General features: G+C 39.6%; 1 protein-coding gene across 1 annotated transcript in view; it reads left to right on the forward strand.

The window, feature by feature from the left end:
• Window positions 1-20,102, forward strand: part of LOC137165784 (organic cation/carnitine transporter 2-like) — a 38,266-nt gene extending 18,164 nt beyond the window's left edge. The window contains exons 3-10 of the mRNA XM_067567232.1: window positions 703-857; window positions 1,862-2,033; window positions 4,642-4,768; window positions 9,612-9,712; window positions 11,684-11,898; window positions 13,297-13,479; window positions 14,234-14,369; window positions 15,369-20,102. Of these exons, the coding sequence (XP_067423333.1) occupies window positions 703-857; window positions 1,862-2,033; window positions 4,642-4,768; window positions 9,612-9,712; window positions 11,684-11,898; window positions 13,297-13,479; window positions 14,234-14,369; window positions 15,369-15,456 (1,177 nt within the window). The 3' untranslated portion in view covers window positions 15,457-20,102. The remainder of the gene's footprint in view (window positions 1-702; window positions 858-1,861; window positions 2,034-4,641; window positions 4,769-9,611; window positions 9,713-11,683; window positions 11,899-13,296; window positions 13,480-14,233; window positions 14,370-15,368) is intronic.
• Window positions 20,103-20,384: the final 282 nt, after the last annotated feature.

The following is a 20,384-nucleotide window of genomic DNA, read 5'->3' on the forward strand; positions in this document are numbered from 1 at the left end:
GCACAGGGCCAGCATTTTCCTCCTCAGAAGACTCCACCTCTCTGCCTTATGGTATGTTTATTGTCCCACTCTGGGGCATGGAAAAGAGCACTATTTTTGAGTCACCAACACCTCATCTTTTGCATTTTAGCTATAATTCACTTTCTAGGTGGTTGCACTTGTCCATCATCCCTGAAGGGATAACTTCCCACCACATCCTCAGAGATGCTTCTTAGTGTATGTCTACCCTGCAGCTGGGAGCATGCTTCCCAGTGTGGCTAGACGGACACATGCTAGATCTGCTTGGGTTAGCACGCTAAAAATGGCAGTGTGGCCATGGTAGCACAGGCAGCAGCTTCGGCTAGCTGCCTGAGTACAATCACATCTGTACTATGCCCAAGTCGCTGCCAATGGCCGTGACCATACTGTTATTTTTAGCATGCTAGCTTAAGCAGAGCTAGCATGTGTCTGTCTGGTTCCCATTCTGAGAAGCACGCTCCTACCTGCAGTGTAGACATACCCTTAATTGCAGCACTTAAGATACTCTTTTGCTTTTGGAATGGAATTTTTAGTGTGTCTGGAATATTTGTTTACTTGTCCTCCTGTGTTTACTTCTCCTCATTATAGAGACCCTCTTTGTGCAAGACTAATTCACTGTTCTTGCTGTTACTTTCATGACTGTTTCTTCTGTAACCCTCTCATTTTTGTCTTTGTCCACCAAAGGTTTGGCAGGAAGAAAGTTCTATTTGTGACCATGGGGGTGCAAACTGGCTTCAGCTTCCTGCAAGTCTTCTCTACCAGCTGGGAGATGTTTTCAGTGCTCTTTGTCATAGTTGGCATGGGACAGATCTCCAACTATGTGGCAGCTTTTGTACTTGGTATGGGAGTTTCTGTTATGCATAGCACATATTCAGTGTTGTTGTTCTCTTCTCCCGCCCCCATTTACTTAATGACTTGTTTTTGTTTTTTTCCAAGCAGCACTGTTAATAAGAATATAACCTGACCAAGCATGGATAACTCCTAGTCCATTTGAAATTTTCCTTTTAGTAAAATAGGAACATATCAAAATAAAAGACTTTGTTTATCAAACTAAAATGAGCAAAGGGAGTAAATTAGAACAAGTCTTTGTCTGAAGCAAGAGCTCTCCAGTTAGTGGATGCTTAGATGCATACTCATACTATGTAGAATGAGTTGTTCCCAGTTTCTCTTGTGAACTGCCGTTTGGATCCAAACACAAGCAGATTATACATATGATACTTTAATTTGTAATTGTGATCAAACATGTAAGGGCAATTTAAGACTTCTTAAAATCTGTGCTAAAAGTTAAACTGTCACATGGATTCTGTCATTGTTTCTATTCTATTATAGCTAAGCGTAAGTTGTCTCTGACTGGAGGACAAGTAAAACTATCTATGAATCTGTTTAAGAGAGAGATCTGAATTATTTTATTTTAAAAAGTGACTTCACTGTCTAGAGCACTGAATTCTTTGTGGCCATAACAAAGGTCAGAGCAGTTCTGAAAACAGTGTTTAGCTAATTGCTGCAGCAGGCAAAAAACATGGTTTGTTGGTGTACATTTTACCAGACTAGTGCCTATTGTGGAGTTTTTTGGAATCCAGAAGTCTTGTATTCATCGAGTTAGAACAATTTTAGGGCCCAATCATATAGTGTTTATTCATAAAAGTACTCCCTTTGGTACAGAATTGGGCCCTCATCTCTTTAAAACAGGAAAAAGTGTGACTAATATAGTGCTAACAAATGTAGCATGTGTGAAGAACAGTTTTGCTAAAAATAGCATCATTTCTTGTATAGAGGTAAACTATTTGGCTGCTATTATTTCTGTTAAATTCAATGCTAATCTACACTTCCTTGTTTTGAACAGGCACAGAAATTCTTGGCAAATCAGTTCGTATTATATTCTGCACGTTAGGCGTTTGCATATTTTACGCAATTGGCTACATGTTGCTGCCACTTATTGCTTACTTCATCAGAGACTGGCGGATGCTACTATTGGCTCTTACTTTACCTGGGCTACTCTGCATTCCACTGTGGTGGTGAGTGTAACGACAATAAAGGTGTTTGGCTTCAAAAAGTCTCACCTATGGCTGATAGGATTCAGATCTGAGGTTAACATAACAGAAATGTGGAATCTGATGCAATGTTGACCTTTAACAAGAGGTTATGACTGAAACTGTGTCTGGTGTCTCTTTTTGGGGTGTTTAATAGAATCATAGACAGTAGAAATCTTTGGGTTTAATTTCTTCTGCCAGATTTTGCCATGGTGGTATAGATTCTTAAATTTATTTTAAAAACTATATAATATAACTACTTTTAAATTTAGGGATATTTGGTTGTGAAATTAAGGTCAAATTCTCATCTCAGTAACTCTGGATTACACCAGGGTAACTATGCTGGCTTCATACCCGTGGCTGAGTTTGGAATCTAGTCTGTAAGTGTCATAGAAACGCCCAAGTCCTACCTACACTTAAAACTTCCACCAGTAGCGCTGCATCAGTGGAGGATTACTTCTCTGAAGTTGGTTAACAGCAGAATCTACATCTAAGGTCTCTCAGTAAAGAACTAAATTTAGAGCCAAAACCTCTGGCCAATTACCAAACCCTTCCTTAAGAACTTGCTGTAATATTAATTAATGAAGGATGGTTTAGTTGTTGGCATTACCGTTAAGCTAGAGGAAATTTGTAGCACCTTTATTTTCTCACAGATAAATTTTTGTTCTTTTTGCATTTGGCTAGTCCTGTATCTATCTTAGCTTTTTCTATAGTATCCATCACTGTAATGTCTGCGCATTCTAATGCCTTCTCTCCTGAATATGGTCTTATCTAGTGATGCCCACGGTTTTCTGCTACATCTTTTTCAATAAGCTTATCTAAATACTGAGAGGTTATGTGCCCCAGAATAACACATTTTATAGAATTTGGCTATCTACCTGATTGCACCCACAAATCAGGCAGTTAAATGCCAAAGAGGTATAAAATGTACCTGCAGATACGATGTATGCAGGTATAAAATCAAAGGCCAAAATGAGACTGCTTTATGAAAAGCTCTTATGTATACATTGAATCTCAGGGCCTTTGCTCACATGCTTGGAGAAAGTTCTAAGCTGGTTTCCAGTGCTGTTTGGAAATGCTTTCAGGATTCTGACTCTTTCCTTTCTGTCTCCATGGGTTGGTGTGTGCTTTTTGCCTTGTGCCCTCCGGATTTAATTTGTTTGTCTTTGAATTTTGTTGTTTGGGGTATTTCACAGATACTTTCTTTATGTTTATTCATGAATGGAATATGCTAAAGTAAATATCTACTTATCAGTTTTAAATCTCTGGATAGTATCATCAGTCAAATAGCTGTGGAAAAGGACATACATTCCAGACACTATTTTTGTGGGGCCAAGACAAAATAAAAATACCATCTGTGTGCGGTCTGTGCAGCTGCAGCTTACAGGACACCATCAGATCAAATTTTACCCAAGACTTTTATTTAAAAAAAAAATATATTAGAAATGCTTCCCTCAGATTGAATGAACAGTTCAATTCAAATAGGCTTTACAGAATAAATTGTCATTCTCCTCTGACATGTTTGCAGCACTGTGCTAGTTTGTTAGAACCAAATCTTGAACATGACCATGGTGGGTGAAATGCAGTTTGTAGCAGGAATGAAAATTTAGAATTTTAAAAGTTCACTTTTTATAAACTTAGTTAATTTGTACCATAGGAAGGGAAATACTTTTCTCAGAACTATTCTGCCATCACCATTGCTGTCAGGCAAAGAAGGAAGTAAACAATAAGCCATGTTAGTTTAATTAGTCCATTAGAAACAGTCAGTCAGTTCCTGGCTCCTGGCTTTATCCCCTTTGCACTAGGTTACACTGGGGGGCTGATCAGGGGAGGAGAGTAGAAAGGTGGCGTAGAGTTACTTCCTACTCAAACCTCCTCCAGAGTCCCGTGCTTTGCTTTTTGAAAGGAAGGCTCTTGCCTAGCATTTTGGATTTGCATTGAAGTCCATAGACTTCATTGAGAGTAGAATTGGGCTAAGAAAGGTAGAACTAGGGTTGAAATTGAGGTCTGGGGAACTTTATTCACAAAAAGCAGCATTTGGGCATCTATATGTTTTCAGAATTTTCCTTCACTGTATACTGTTTTTATGGGACACAATAAGCCTAAATAGTCACAAGGTGGAGCTACTTCTCTTCTTAGTTTGTAGAAAGTACAGTATACAATTCAGTCGGCTTTCTCTTATGAAGGCAAACACTTTGTATAAACTCCCTCCGTGTCTCATCCAACAGTAATATCTACAATTATTAACTTATATTGATCACTGTCTAAATGTTACTCTCCTGCAGCACAGTGTCCTGCACACAGTTTCACACTGCCTTAGTTTCTTTTGATAAAACAGTTTTTCCTGTACTTTGGAAGTTTGATTAGAAGCATAACTCCTTAGTCCCTTTTAGGTCCATGAACAAATTTCCATCTTTTTTTCCCACAGTATATGCTAATTTGCCTTGCAAAATGGTGTGTTTTGTTTAGTTTTTAATCACTGCAAGGTAGAGCACATTTTAAACTCTTTCTGCCTGTGGTGATATGTATGTGTGTCTTTGCAGCAGTGCTCACTGTGGAAATGCAGACGTTGTTGTTCTGAAACTTGTTGCAGGGTCATTCCAGAATCTCCCCGGTGGCTGATCTCTCAAGGAAGATTACAAGAGGCAGAAATCATCATCCGAAAGGCTTCAAAAACAAATGGTATTACAGCCCCAGATGTAATATTTGACCCTATGGAGGTAAACTTTCATATGTCTTAAAACTGTCTGCCTGATCCTCTGGTTACTATTCAAGACAATCCATTTCCAGATTTGTTATTTGGATTATGGTAGTTCCTACAACATGCTAGGCACTTTCCAAACAGATAAAGATGTTGTCCTTGCCCCACAGAGCTAGTAGCTGAAATCTCACCCCATATCCTTCCTCTTCATAAAGCTTCGGAACCTCCTGTGACCTCCATTCCATGAGCATTACAGCTAGAAAGAAGACACATCCCTGTGTTCTGCATTGGACCCATTTGTACCTTTTTGACTGTAAGCTCTTTGGGCTAGGCACTTTAATTTGTTTCATAGTTTACTTGTTGCTGTGTGCCTTGTACATATTCTGCACCAAGTAGACTATCTGAAATCCTGGCTTATCCCTTGTAGTGCAGTAAATCTTCTCCCCTTCCTGAGCATGGACTCTGCTGTTTTATATGAGACAGCTGGCACATGCCTGCAAATTCTCACTTCTCAGGGTGCTGGAGCCTGGCCACATTGTGGGGGTGATTCTGGGCTGTCATATAAGATGGACTTTGCTTTCAATTTTCCCCCCAGCCATTAATTTTGGATGTAAAGATCATTGTCCCAGACAGAAATGTAAAGCCCCCTAATGGTAAAACAGAATGAGAGAGCAGATAGCAAAACATAGGCAAAAACTTGTTCTTAAGCTAAAGGGATGAGTGAAAATCCTTGAACCCGCACCTGCTATTTAGGACCATTCATGGAGAAGGAGAACCCCATTCAAATGGTTTGAGGACTAGGGTCCAGCTTCTTCTTTTACTGTTCTCTAGTGTGATAGAGCCCTGACCATGTGAGAGCTGTATTTTCCCTGAATAGGACCAAACCCAGTCAGGTTACAGAACTGTGCTACAGCCCTGACTGAAGCCTTAAATCTCATGAGATTTCCAGTATTCCTTGCCTTTGGCCATGGCAGAGATAGTATGGGAACCGTCTTCTTCTGAATCTTTGAATCCAATCTCTGGCACCAAAGAGCCTCTGAAATATTCTGTTAACTTAAAACAAAGGTTTGCAGTCACCTCTGTGTTAACATTTGTTACTGCACCACCAATGTAGACTGGCAAAAAGTCTGCCGGTGTCATTAGGGGCTGGTGCTGAATGTTAACGAGTGAGACCATAACTTCTTAGATTGTAAGCACTTCATGGCAGGGACTGGATCTACCTCTGTGCTTGGATAGTGCCCAGTCCAACACAGACCTGATCCTGGTCAGGACCTTTGGATATTACTATAATATAAATATTAAATAGATCAGAGTTCAGCATTTTCCCTCAGAACCCTTTAGGGTGGAGTCATTATTATGCACCACTTTCCTCCCTTTCTTCTTCCCTCAGCCCCACCAGTATTTCCCCCTCCTGGAAATTTATTTTCTCTCTGAGCTGTGGCTGAAACAACATAGGATTGGAGTGGGAAAGGCGTGTTAATATCCAAACTTTTTTCACTTTTGGAGGTCACACTGAGACCATTTGGATTCCCCAGTGATCCTAAAGGATGAAGAACTCTCCAGGGGTTCTCAAACTTTTTTTTCTGGGACCGCCTTTGAAAATATTTCAGGCTATGATGGTCCCCCATGCCATGCCAACCCTCCTCTCACCCATGCTTGGCCACCCTTACTTCTGTGCTGCTGCTGGGGGCGGCACTGCCTTCAGAGCACCCTGACAGCAGCAGCTGCTCTCCGGCCACTCATCTCTGAAGGGCTCTGGCTGTCAGCCATGACTGGGCTGACAGCTATAGCTATGGCATGTGGGGACTGACCGCTCATGACCTTCCCCCACCATAATAACCTCACGACCCCTTGAAGAGTCCTGACCCCCAGTTTGAGAACCACTAAATTAAGGAGCTGTAGTGTTTCAGATTATAGGGTTACATTCCAAGCACCATTTCTGTCTCATAGCAAATGGGCAGCCCTCTCAGTCACTCCCATACCTTCTTTCTGGGACCTGCCCCATCGAGGATTTCATTATCTGTGTATCCAGTTACTAATGGGCAGAACCTTTTCTCACAGACAGCTATTGCTTGAACTTATGCTATGTTCCTGTTTTTTAATTTCCTGTTGGTTGATTTCTTGGCAGCTAACGGTGACAAAAGTGGTGTAGTCCTTTGGAAAGATCATGTGATTTACGAGAAAGGGTTGGGAGCTGCTCAGCTGCTTTCAGTTAACACTGTGGCATGTTTGTCTTTAGAGGGCAGCTTGTTTTCAGAAAAATTCTAGTTCTTCATGCTGCTAAAAATGTCAGGCTTTATTTAACGGGCAATGATTTATAAAAACAAAAACAAAAGACCCTGCGCGGGGAGATGGTCCCAGACCTTGGGCTGCAGCTCAAACCAAATGTCTACACCACCATTAAACAGCCTCTTAGTCCAAGCCCCGTCAGCCTGAGTCAGCTTTCACAGGCCAGCTGCAGGTGTCTGACTGCTGTGTAGACCTACCCTCAGAAATAGTTCGCACTCACCCACAGTAGCTACCTCAGCCTTACTGAAAAGCTGCACTCACATTAGCTCAGATACAATTTACAGCATGTTGGTGAGGGTGTTTTTAATGTTGGGGGGCAAAGTTAAGGGCTCTTATTCTTATTCACATTAATAATTCTTATTCCTGCAAGTAGTTTCTTTGATTTCAGTGGGACAAATTATGTGTATAAGGATTCCTCTCACTGAAGGCAGTCCTGCCACCCTTTTTCATGCAGAGAGTACTTTACTCCACTGTTATTTCCACTGAAGTCAATGGAACTACTTTCATAGTAAGGTAATATTCTGCGAATGAGGGTGGTAGATTCAGGCCCCGTAAGGATTGGAGGATTGGGCACTGTGTAACTTTTGACAATTTATTAAGGGTCAGACACTCCAATGCAATTGGCTTATAGGGACTTGATGTGGTATCAGGTATTTTATATGTAAGTACATTTAGAACCAGGGAGTGCTGTGTGTGTAGCTATTGTTATAACATCTTCAAAGATAACACATTCCTTCCCTTCTCTGCATGTACAAACCTCACATTTATTTACATGCATCCTCTATGCTTTGGCTGCAATTTAATCTCTAAATGACCTATCTGAAAAGGAATTGGATTGGGCAAACAAGGCACTTCCTCAGTCCCTAGGAACCAGCTTCTTGCAAAAATTAGAAACGTAGAATTGAAGCTGATTATGAAGTTGGCCTGAAGCTTCATAATATAGGAATGGTCAGATGATAAAACCAGTGATAGGATTTTCCAGTATACCTCTTGATTGTGTGGATTAAAGCAGTGAACGTTGTACCCCCTAAAGTAATTAGGGATAAACTAATGCTCTAGGAGAAAATGCTTCTAAACAAAAACTTCTGAAACTTACTGTATCAGAGTGTACTGTAACATCATGCCTAGTGTAAGTTAAAACTAGTGTTTGAAAAGTACTATAAAGTGCCAAACATTGTTAAGTATTATTACTAACAAGTTTAGGGAGTTCAAAGAAACAACATAAATTCTGTCTGTGTGTTCCCACTTAGAACTTGCTGTTCTCAACCATTTTGAATGTAACTTGAGGGGAGAAAGGAACCTCCTATACAATTGTTTTCACTTGCTTTCACTCAGTGTTAATCTCTACATATAGCAGTGGATGGAATGCACCTAATGTGCAAAAAGCTCTTCTTATTTGCAGTTGTGGAAATGGAAGTTTTCATCTAAACCTATGTTGCCAGGGTGGATAAAAAATCACGACTAGAAAAAATTAAATCAGATTTAGTGTTTCTATGTTGATAGTTCTTTACATCTCATTTTATAGTCTTGAATTGTGAAAATGGATGCTTGTACTTCCTTAACTTGTTTTTTTTTTTAAAAGACAAGTCCAGCATAATTGTTACTGTGAGAACCACACAAACTCATACAAGAAATTGATAAGTGAATACCTTGTGCTATATTTGCAACCAACACCACCTTCTGATATATCGAACTTCCACAAGTCAAGGATGCTTCGACTAGGCTATACAGCTGCATCAGGGTTTGCCATTTGAAGTCAGTGGGATTTACGCTCCTAAGTCATTTTCATACTTTGGAAAATCCCTCCCCTTAGTTACATAAATATTTGTTTAGGAGCCTAACTTTAGGTTCTGTATTTGAAAATTTTGTCCTGTGTATATTTAAAAAAAAAAAAAAAAAAAAGTTCACAAAATCTTTAACCGATTAAAAGTCTAAATAACTGTTCATTGTTAACACAAGCAATTTTGTTTTGAAGTGACACAATCTTTATGCCACTAAAAGAAGTTTTTATTACAAATATAATTTTAGCTTCTGATACTGCAAACACTTATGCAGATGCTTAACTTCAATCACATGAGAAGTTCCTTTGAAGTCAAGGGACCATTCATGTGAGTAAAGTTACATACCAACTGAAGTGTTTGCAGGATCAGAGCCTTAACTTTGAATATTTTGTCTCTTGCTGATAGATGTTTTGTTAAGAGACCCTAAAAGTAATGACATTTTAAAAAAGCATGTATACATTAATTATAAATTTTAATCTAAAGTTGTATTAGCACAAATTTTCAAATCAGTTTTACGAAGCCTCAGCTAGATTTAAATCAATGATTTTTGTTTAAATCCTGTGATTTAAATCAAGGGATTTAAATCAAGTGATTTAAATAGAGGACACTCTATGGTGGTTAATTATCTGTTAACTGTTAAATTGTGTCTTATTTCTAATTACCTTGATTTAAATCTCTGTCCTGCAAGGTGTTCTAAAGCCTCTTGAGACGTTTACTGCAGTCCACTCAGGATAAGCATCTTGCAATACAGAATTGTTTCTAATGACAATGTTTCCATGTATTTTTCCCCAGCTGCAGGAAATGACTTCCCAGAAGCAGCAGACGCACACCATTTTGGACCTAGTGAGGACCCAAAATATCCGATTTGTCACTATTATGTCAGTGATTCTTTGGTAAGCAAAAGTATGCTCTTTGAACACACAAGCACAAAGCTTCCTGAATGAGAAGCACCTGCTGTTAGAAACTGCTGTAAAAAGAGTTCTAAGGAAAAAGAATAAGGAAGCACATACAAAGTTATTAGCATAAAGTTCAAAGGCTGGTAAGCTTCTGGCTAATGCTACAAGGTTCAGATTAAACAGATCGGTTTTTCATTAGTAAGTGACTGGCTAGTATCTTCTGGCTGACAAATAATGTGCTCTGTATGTTTGGGGTATTAGAACTGGGAGTAGTAGAATATAGGGTGGCTGCAAACCCGTCACACATTTCAAACTGTCTGAGATGAGCCTGTAGCCTCTGAACATGTGAGAGCCCACTAATCAAATCCGTTTGCCAGGCTCTAGTAGGTGGGGAGAAAGTCTGAGGCCTGATCACACAATGTGTAAATCCTCCTACAAGAATATTCTTTGAGAATCCATATCTCAGTATCAGGCTTTTCCAACATGACAGCCTAATGCAAATTGCATTAGTGGTGGGTGAAGGGGGTCTAGATCTGATGATGCCTTGAGCACAATAATAATTTTTGAAAGCACAGATTTGAATGTACAGCACAGCAGCTGGCCATTCAGTCACGGTTCAAAGGGATAATTTGTGATAAGAGCCATTCTTCTATCTCATTAAATTCTGCCAAACAATTGTTTGTAAATTATAGTTTGGGTTGCCAGGTCACACCAGGAAACCTGCAAGGCTATAGTGACTTAGATATTTACGGAGTCATAGGGCTTTTCCGGGCACCTTATCGTGGGCACGTTTACATCCCCACATGTGAACTGATAGCTTCTTATTTTGTTTTAAACAGTTGAACCATGATCATTTTTTTTGCTGTGCATGAACCTAGGAAGAAACAAATTCTCTTTTGGATTGCAAACTCTCTGGTTATTTATTATGTGTGCAGTTAGCATTATGGGGCATGACCTGCTTGAGGGTGCTAGCCTTGATAAATAATAAAAGATAAAGGGGAGAGCCCTGTGCCTAGGTGATTCATTCGGAGATGTTCCAGTCCAATAGCCATGATCTCCTGATTTCTTTATCTCTTGTTGGTGAAATGTAACCTTCCCCATTCAATGGCTCTCAAGATATCCTAGTTTCCTAGTTCTTTACAGGCTCTCTTGTTGCAGAGCCAAAGTGAAGTCTGAATTTTCTTTTTCTGAGTACAATTGTCTCAGCTCCCTCTCCCCTTCCCTATCTCTAGCTAATTATATCTAATGTAGGCCTCATTTTAATTTTGGAAACAGACTGACTTCACTAGTCTAGATTCTTAACTTTGCTACTGGGACTACAATTATTTATTATTAGTAGTCTGATTTTTGTAATCACTGGAATATAGGTGCACTGCTGCCCTTTATTTGGTGCAATCAGAAATGTTCATCTGTGTGTTAGATACCCTAAGTTCTTCAGCTCATATAGCAGGGACCCACTCTAAGTGACAAATGCATGAATCGTTGTTGCTAGGTCCGTATTGGAGAGAAATTGACATAGTCATCTAGTCAGTCAAAGGTAGCGGAAGCTGTGTGTGGCCACTGTTGCTACAGGAGCAATAGTGAGAGTCCAATAGATTGTGCTCACATGGATTCGTGCATCCGCAGGGATAACAAATTTCTCTGGAATCATCTAGTCAGATTGGATTAGTTTTTAAATTCAACAGGAGTTTTTCAAAAGTTGCTTTAAATTCAGGAAAAATGGAAAGATAAATTCAGTCTCTAGAATACCTTGTCTGGGTCTGTTACACTACTGTGTACAGCAGTAAATCTACTTCAGAGCTGAGAAAGTCTGATATGCAGTGACATTCCTTATATAGGCAAATCAATGCTAATATTTTGCACAATTATTATGTGAGAGGCACTGCACTTTGTGGCCATAGGAGACTGAGAGAGAGCAGGAACAAGTTTCTCTGTCTGTCTGATTCTTTCCTTTTTTCTGTCTCTCAGGATGATAATCTCTGTAGGCTACTTTGGCCTCTCACTTGACACTCCTAACTTGCATGGTGATGCGTACGTAAACTGCTTCCTCTCAGCAGTTATCGAAGTTCCAGCCTATGTTATAGCCTGGGTGCTTCTCCGAAATCTCCCCAGACGGTATTCAATGGCTGCTGCGTTATTCTTGGGAGGCTGCGTTCTTCTCTTCATTCAGCTGGTCCCTGCACGTATGTACTTTTTAGCTGATGTAAATCATTAAAAATCTGGTTAAATTCCAGTGCCTAGCACTGGGCAATCATATGAGGTATTGTGGAGGAGAAGAAGCTTTCTCCAGAGCTGTAGACGAAATGCAGATTCACCTTTCCCATTCTTTCCCCACCCCCGCTTGCTGCTGCCCAGGGAGCGCATGTGACACAACGGGTATAATTTCCAGCTTGGGTATACTTACCTGTGCTAGCTCTGATCGAGCTAACCTGCTAAAAATAGAAGTGTAGTTAATGACACCACGAGTGATGGGCCAGCTAGCTGCCCCAGGCATGATCGTGTCTGAAACCCTAGGTACGTATTCAGGTGCAGCTGTGTACGCTCCTGCCACCCGTGCCACTGTGGCTGCACTTCTGATTTTAGCACACTAGCTCAATCAGAGCTAGCAAAGATATGTCTGTCCAAGGTGGAAACTACACCTCCAGCTCTAGTGTAAAGATACCCCATGTCAGACACATTCCTAAGCCTTTTCTTTCTCTCAAGTAAAGATGGTTCGTTCTCCATATGGCCTGTTAAAATTCAGACTCGAGCCTGGTTTTGCCCTAATTTACACCCCTGCCATCCCAATAAATTCATGATATGGGACAAGGATTAAACCAAATGGAGTAGTCAGTTGGGTGACATGGATGGTACCAGAAGCTGGCATGCTCCTGCAGAACTTGTCTCCAGAATAACCAATTGCCAAGAATGTTTTTTGTACTTTGGTCGCATTAAGAACTTGAATTTCAGGAGAGCTATTGGGGTAGCCTTTGTGATAAATAACAATCTAAAAGTAAACAAGTGTCAATACTTTTTTAAAAAAGTGAATGTTTGCCAATTAAAAATATTTGAAGGACGGTATCATGTATTGGGAACCCGACCATTATTCTAGGTACACTAGAGGTGGTACCATACTGGTCTGTTGATAGCTTTGACCATGTGCTTAGGGCTTGGTATATAAGCATGTTATTGCAAATCAAAGAATAAATAAATGAGAGAGAGAACTGTCTTGCTTGTTCTCCAAGGGTGACAGGTGGATTATATTATTTGCTACTCCTTGCCTTTAAAACTCTTGGACATTTTATGTGTTTTATTACAAAATTCATCCCACTAGCAAAGGTTGATCCAGGATCCTAGAAATACATTGCCAATATGTTTTTCATTAAGCTGTATCTCTGTTCTCAAACTTTATAGGTGGCAGGCTGGCTGACCTTGGGAGGAAGATGGTTTTATTTTATTAAGAGTGTTTATGTTAAAATGAATCAACCAGGAAACCCTAACACTGGAATTCGGTTGACGAGAAGCAAAAAATAAAAATGGGGTTAATAGATGCAGTGACTCGTTACAGTTTTACTGATGTTCTGATTGGATCTCACTTGCAGATCTTCACATCCTGTCCATTATCTTGGTGATGCTGGGTAAATTTGGGATCACGTCTTCCTTTTCAATGGTTTACGTTTACACTGCTGAGCTATATCCAACAGTTGTGAGGAATATGGGAGTTGGAGCCAGTTCCATGGCCTCCAGGTTGGGCAGCGTCCTCTCACCTTACTTTGTTTACCTCGGTAAGATACCAGCTATTATGTCTCCTGCCAAATTGGCTACTATTGAAAACAAAATCCTGCAATGCAAGGCTAGGCTGAGTTCTGTAACAATGAACTAGTGTGTCAGTTAAACGCCAGCATGTCTTTATAGTCATTCTCTCAACTTGTCTTGTAAAGTCGAGGCTGTTGCCCTATATTTGTCGCAGATTACTCAACAAACATGCTGTAACATAATCTCAGCTGCTTCAGTTCTTCTCAGTGGGTAACTTTAGCTCACAGAAGGCATTTAGAAATTCTAACATTGCTCAACACTCTGTGATTTAGAAATGTAGTACTCAGAGAAATTATGCCCATATAACAGGGTCTATATTTGGCCACTGGTTTCCTGAAGAGAATTTGGCCTAAAAAAATCACTGAACAATGATCATGACACAGAGTATCCGTATTTTAGAATATCTCTTCATTAGGCTTCTGAGTCAACATCTTATCAGATGAGTGGGGCAGTTCACACTTCTCTCAGAGCTTTTGTTTCAGCCTGTCTGGAGGCTCAGGGAAACGTCACTGTGAATGAATTTTCACGATGTGAAAGTTCTCTTTGCAACCATATGGGCTATAGGCTTAATTTTTTTTAAATGAAAGATTATATCTTGCAGCACAATGGTACTGAAATTTATACAGCAGTATGTTTGCATTATATACAGGACCCAAATATTAACCCCTGATTCATCATGTTGGTGGTGTATACCTGATGTTGGCATGTCCTGTGTTTTATTAGGTGCCTATGACAGATTCCTGCCTTACATCCTCATGGGAAGCCTAACTGTGCTGACGGGAATCCTTACTCTGTTTCTCCCAGAGAGCTATGGCACACCTCTCCCAGACACAATTGAGCAGATGCTGCGGGTTAAAGGGTAAGTGTTACCTTCTAATGTTCTCTCTTAAGAAAACTCTACCATCTCTGAGAAGAATATCCACATAAAATAAAGTTCTCTTTTAGTGGTTTGATCCCCAACTGATTAAGTTGTCTTGTGGGGATAGTAAACTAAAACGATTCAAGAGCTCAAATCAGCAATAGAATGGGCCAAATTGGAAGTCTGAAGTCAGTGGAGTTACAGCAAAAATGAGTATGGGCCAGTATCCTCTGCATGCCATACCTGGTGCTGATTAAAAGTTGTTCACAAATTGGAGAGAGCTCTTAGAAGAGGAACAAAAAAGATTAAAGAGTTATAAGGATTAATGTACGAGGAACAACTAAACAAGCAAATTAAATGGAGCATGGGTAGCACGTATAGCTTGTCTGTGATGGGTTTGCACAAGTGTCATTAAAGAAAGAATTTGGCCCTGTAGTTGGAATTTAGTTAGATTCTTCTGATGATTCATAAGCCTGAACAGAATCCGACTCACTCTTCCAGAGTTGTGTTGGCTCTGGAAGGCTAACATGAGTACACAGTGCCCACAGGAAATACATGTGTTAAAAATGAACTATTTTATATAATCTTTTAAAGAGTATAACCACATTTTAAGATATTTAACATAAACATCTTTCACACGTAGCAAATGTAGTAAAAATGTTGAAATATCTTTTCATAGTATGAAAGTTCATCATCCAAATAATTTCTGCTGATGCAAGTATATGTAGAAAGTTCCCTGGGTATCAATCTGAAGTATTCAGCACTTTCAGATCCATGGAATCAAAGGGTCATTGAGAGTTTTCAGCACTTCACTTTCCGATTTAGGAAGGTACTTAAGCATGTGCGTCATCCTATTAAAATCAGTTGGTTTTTAAAGAAAGGCACATGTATAAATACTTTGCTGAATCAGGGCCTCTATGGACAAACTTACATTTAGGATTTTGGAGGGTACTGTTTTAATTAGAAATTGCACTATTAGTTATTTTTCCTTGTTTACAGACTCAAGTACAGACATACATCTAATAGCACAAGGGTTTCAAAGGATGAAGAAGAAAGCCCAGTGATTCTTAAAAGCACAGCTTTTTGATGACACTACACTGTATACTTCATGATGGACTGAAAAGTAAACAGACTTTTCTTTTAATTTTCCTTCCAGAAAGGACTAGTGGCAACACTTTGTGTCCTGTAATTATAAGCTTATTTATTAATTGAAACACTGTTTTCAATACCTTCTTTTTGTATGACCATAGATACTGTATATCCCTTCATGAGATCTCCATCCTCAATTGTTTAATGTGTCAGTAACACAGAACAATGTTGGATAAGCATAGTTTGTAATTTTAAGAATGAGTATGACACTCCTGCTATAGGTCTAAATATCTAAAAGGTGCTTGAAGATGATTGCTGATGGAGTGACTTCAGTCCTTAATGATCTTAAGGTAATGCATGTCAACAAGAGTTAAAAATTGCCAACTCTTTCCAAATTGTAAGAAAATGCTGCCAGTGACACTGGATTTCTCAACATACGCACACACACATGTCCTAGGCAGTGAGCTTGTTACTTTATAACAAAGGTTGTGAAAATATCTAGCTTGGCAATTTTACATCATAACATAAATTATACACAGGTGGCTTTGCACATGCTTAATTCCTGAACAACTTCAGGGATGAAAAAAGAAAAACTTTGAAAAATGAATTTGAAAACTTGACTTTATTTTAGCTGGAAGTGGATTGTGAAGATTTTCTTGCACAAATTATTTGCAATATTTAAGTGTTGCTAGCAAAGTAATTCTTATTGTTTCAAATATCGTTTTAATATGACCACAGGTTGAAGTTGTTTACATCTGATATTGGGGTGTGTCCTATTCCAGGTTCATATTTATTTTTAACACTATCCATAGGTTTCATCTGTGTTTCTTCTATTCTTTTAGGATATAGTATAAACTAATCCTTCTAAGTCTTCTGTACAGTTTGATTGGGAGCAGCAGGCAAACATATGTCTACTTTCAAAGCCTTTTATTTCCTGTTTGTTCTTTTTTTTTTGGTCAGTTTTCTCACAATATGGAAGGCTAAATTCCACTCTCAGTTACACCTGTGCAGCTACATTGAGTTGAAGGCTACATAGGTATAATTGAGACCAAAATTTAGCTTCAAATCCTGGCCAAAAGCTCTTGACAAAGAGCCAAGAATGTAATTTTACATGTTCTGTTTTCTCACAAATATCATGAAATCAGTGAAATTTTTTTTAAAGTGCAAAAACCAAGAAATCATGTTGAAAATCTGCCAGGAACCATTTTCTTTGATCACAGAAGCCGCCTTGATAGCATTTGTGTTTCTTTCAAGAAAACTTCAGTTTCTCTCTCATTTGGACAACGCTGAAAGCACGTTTCTTCACACTGGGGCAGGTTTAAGAAATTAATTTTATGAAGCATTCTGTGGTACTTTAATTTTTTTTTGGAATGGTTTAATAAGTAGAATCTTACCTTTCAGTAATCAAAGCTGTTAAAGGCTTTTCTTTCTGGAAAAGCAGCTGTTTACAAATGTTTAGCATTTTACTACTGGGTTAAATGTAGCACCAGCTAATTATCTTGATAGCCCGGGTGCCTTACTCTCTCCCTGTGGAGGCTCTGCTGGTTTGGTACAATATCTCTTGCCTTATCAAAGTATGTTGTAGACCAGTGGTTCCCAACCTTTTTGGCTTGAGGGCCACAAATATAATTTTTACGACCCAGAAGGGGGACACCACTCTCCACCAGCAGCCTTCCTCCTCTGCCCACTGCAGCCAGCGGGAAGGAGTTCAGCGAGGAGGATCTCCTGTCCCCCTGGCTGCAGCAAGGAAACCATGCGCTCCACCTGGGTCCCTAGGCAGTGGCTCCCTTCTGCAGCCAGGGGGATAGATCAGTCAGTGTTCCCCTCCCTCGGGCTCCAGCAGGGACCCAGCACCTAGGGACCCAGGCGGAGTGCTTTGTCATGCTTCCTGCTACAGCCACGGGGAGGGGAGCGCTGATCTCCCGTCTCCTGGGCTGAAGCGAGGAGCCTGCACCGGCAACACGCTCCTCCTGGCCAAGGTCTGACATGCCTTAACACGTCATTTAGCTGTTACTTTTCTCTACTGATTTATTCCATTATGTCACTTGACAATGAGATTTTCTTTCTTGAATTTTTAAATGTTCCAATGTTTACTGAGCAATCTTAAGAACAATGGTTGAGTCAGCTGAACAGGGAATTTCCCAGTTGTGATTCAAGGCAGATACACCATGGCAATAATGAATTATTCTGAGGTCACAACATGTATTTTATTGCACGCTAGTTTTCAAAAAATGGAAAATATAACACAAAATATCTTCCATGCAGTGTCTATGGATATTAATATATTAGTCTGATTCTAGTTTGACAGTTTACCCCATATACTGTTTTCACAATTGGTTTTGTTAATGGGTGGCAGTACCCGGAAGGCGTTATTTTTCTGCAATGGAATCAATGGATTCTCTGTTTGGTCTTAAAGAGGATGCACTAATTTTAGTCAAACAAAATCCAGCTCAGAACCTAATTAAAATATTTCTCCTATGTTTTGGAGGGATGTATGTTAATACAATCACTGTGCAAGTGAAGAGAGTCACAGGTAAAATGTAGATTAGAGGAACCCTAAAAGTGATTACCTAAACGATCAATGACACCAGTACTAGCAATAAGGGTAAGGTCTGAAGGTGCTTAGCACAATTGTAGATACTTGTAAAACTTTATGGTGGCACCATATTGTATCTAAACTTTGGCAGAGTTATTTGAGTGCTGCCTATTCAGACCTTTGTAGCTTCAAGACACTATCTCAGTATGGTCTTTAAAAATTCTTTTGGCCTGTCACTTATCGTTAGTGTTGGAGCCTTTGGAACTTCGCTGATCTGAATGTAACATTTTTACAAACTCAGGTTTTTAGAAATGCTTCTTTCTTTCTGAAAGAGCCAACATATAAATTTAATAGAAGCCTCCTTCCTTACATGAATCACTCTCTAAACTAGAAAGACCCCCTAAGAGAGTATCATTAGAACAGGGGCCTTCAGTACCAGGTGGAGTTCCCTGGTGAAGTCATCAAAGTGTACTGTGTAGTTTCATCTACTATTATGTTAAAGCTTTTAAAATTCTACTGTTTTTCATTTGTACAAATACCTTCGTTAACAGCAGATAAACTATACAGAACATAAACGTGAGTATAAGGAAGACTTTAACTGTGCTTTAGTTAATAACTGAGGGCCCCGATTCTGTCATCCTGACATGGAGTGGTACCTTATTCTGTGAGTAGTCCTATTGATTTCAAAGGATTAAGGCACTATTCGTTGTAAGGGTGGCAGAATCGACTCCTGAATGAGGGGTGGTGCTAAGATCGTAAGTTAACTGTGATATTTACACCAGGGTTGGATGCAAAAGAATTCAGGCTGTCTTAAATGCCCAAAAGCTGGAAAATTCTGAATGGCTCATGCATCCTTTTCCTCATCCGCTAGGAATCACTGCTTGTATGGTAGGTAAGATTCCTCCCTGATGGAGAATCCCTATCATTTATACCATCGTTACTATGAGAGATATGGCCTAGTGGAACCAGGAACACCTGAGTTCTAATCCTAGCTCTGAAACTGACTCCTTTCATCATTTTGGACAAGTCACTTAGCCTTGATACCTCAGTTTCCTAGTTCATAAAATGGAGATAATACCACCTCTCAAGGGTGTTGAAATTAATGTTTGTGAAGAGTAATATAACTAGTCAGGATAAAGATCTGCCATTCCTAAGCACTAATTAGAATTTTTAGCATTTACTTCTGCTTCTGGCTATGAGTTGAACATTATAATATAGTGTTCATTTTCATTGTTTTATCATTCTGTAGCTCCTTCTGCCAGCTGATTTCAGTTAGTTTCACCAGTCCTGGTACATATACTCCCTTTTGTACTCCTAAATTACAGATCGGGAAAAAGAGGCAACAAGAGGTGGTAGCTAGCACCCCATAGAAAGACTGTTGCAGAGCCATGTGTAGACCTTGGATTTTCTGGTCCGCAGTCCTGTGCTTTCAGTCACAAATATCCTTCCTGGGTGCTATGTAAAACTTCACTTTTGAGGGTGCTGCCTTTTGAATGCAGGCCACATTTAAAATTTACACTGTTCTCCCAAGTGCATGGTGAGGCTAATTTTTTCAAAGGATCTTTAATAATATCACTGCCATGGTGCAGGTGTCTTGGAAATTGCTTGCCATTGCTGCAGTAGATGCCTGGCTTGACATCACAGCCCCAGGTGGCTCATCCATTATTATAAATTGCTCTCCAAGGCCTTAAGCCTGCAAGCACTTAAGCGCATGAGCAGCTTGATTCACTGGAATAGTCCTGTTGAAGCAAAAGAGACTCCTCTTGTGAATAAAGTGTGTGTTACTATTTGTAGGTTTGGGCCCTAAACTTGAATAGCTGGAAATTATTTGATCATACCATGAAATCAGCTTAGATAGCGTAGTGCCTTGCTCACAAATGAATCTTGGGGCACTTTAATATACCACTTATGCCCAGGGCCTTGTATATAGAAAGCCAAATATTTTCAAAATCAAAGAGTGGTTGTGGCTGTGTGAATGTAAATACTCTTTAAGTATAACAAGGTTGATTTAAAATAGTTGATTCTTAAAGCATTTTTTCCTGTAAAAACTGATATGATTATTTGTAAAATTCTGAATAAAATCATTCTAAAGAGAACTCCAGAGGTGAGGTGTTGTCCTGGTGGTCTTTTATGCCTTCACATTTTTTTCTTTGTTAGCCATATGAAATACAGACTGTCTTGTGCCTTTTTGGCCACCCCTCCACCCTTTTTCAAACCTTCCAGGCCTTATCGTACTTCATCTATCATTGTGCAATGTCATTTCTCATGGATTTCATGTTAGTTTGCTCTAAGCAAACGTCACACTTAGGTCTTCACTAAGAGGAGCATCGTCAGTGTCCACAGCCAAATAAATGTAGGCTGCAGACTTGCAAAGAGGTGACTGGGATGCA

This window comes from Emydura macquarii, unplaced genomic scaffold (genome assembly GCF_026122565.2).
Source record: "Emydura macquarii macquarii isolate MOO-44397 ecotype Brisbane River unplaced genomic scaffold, CSIRO-AGI_Emac_v2 contig_2768, whole genome shotgun sequence".
NCBI lineage: Eukaryota > Metazoa > Chordata > Testudines > Chelidae > Emydura > Emydura macquarii.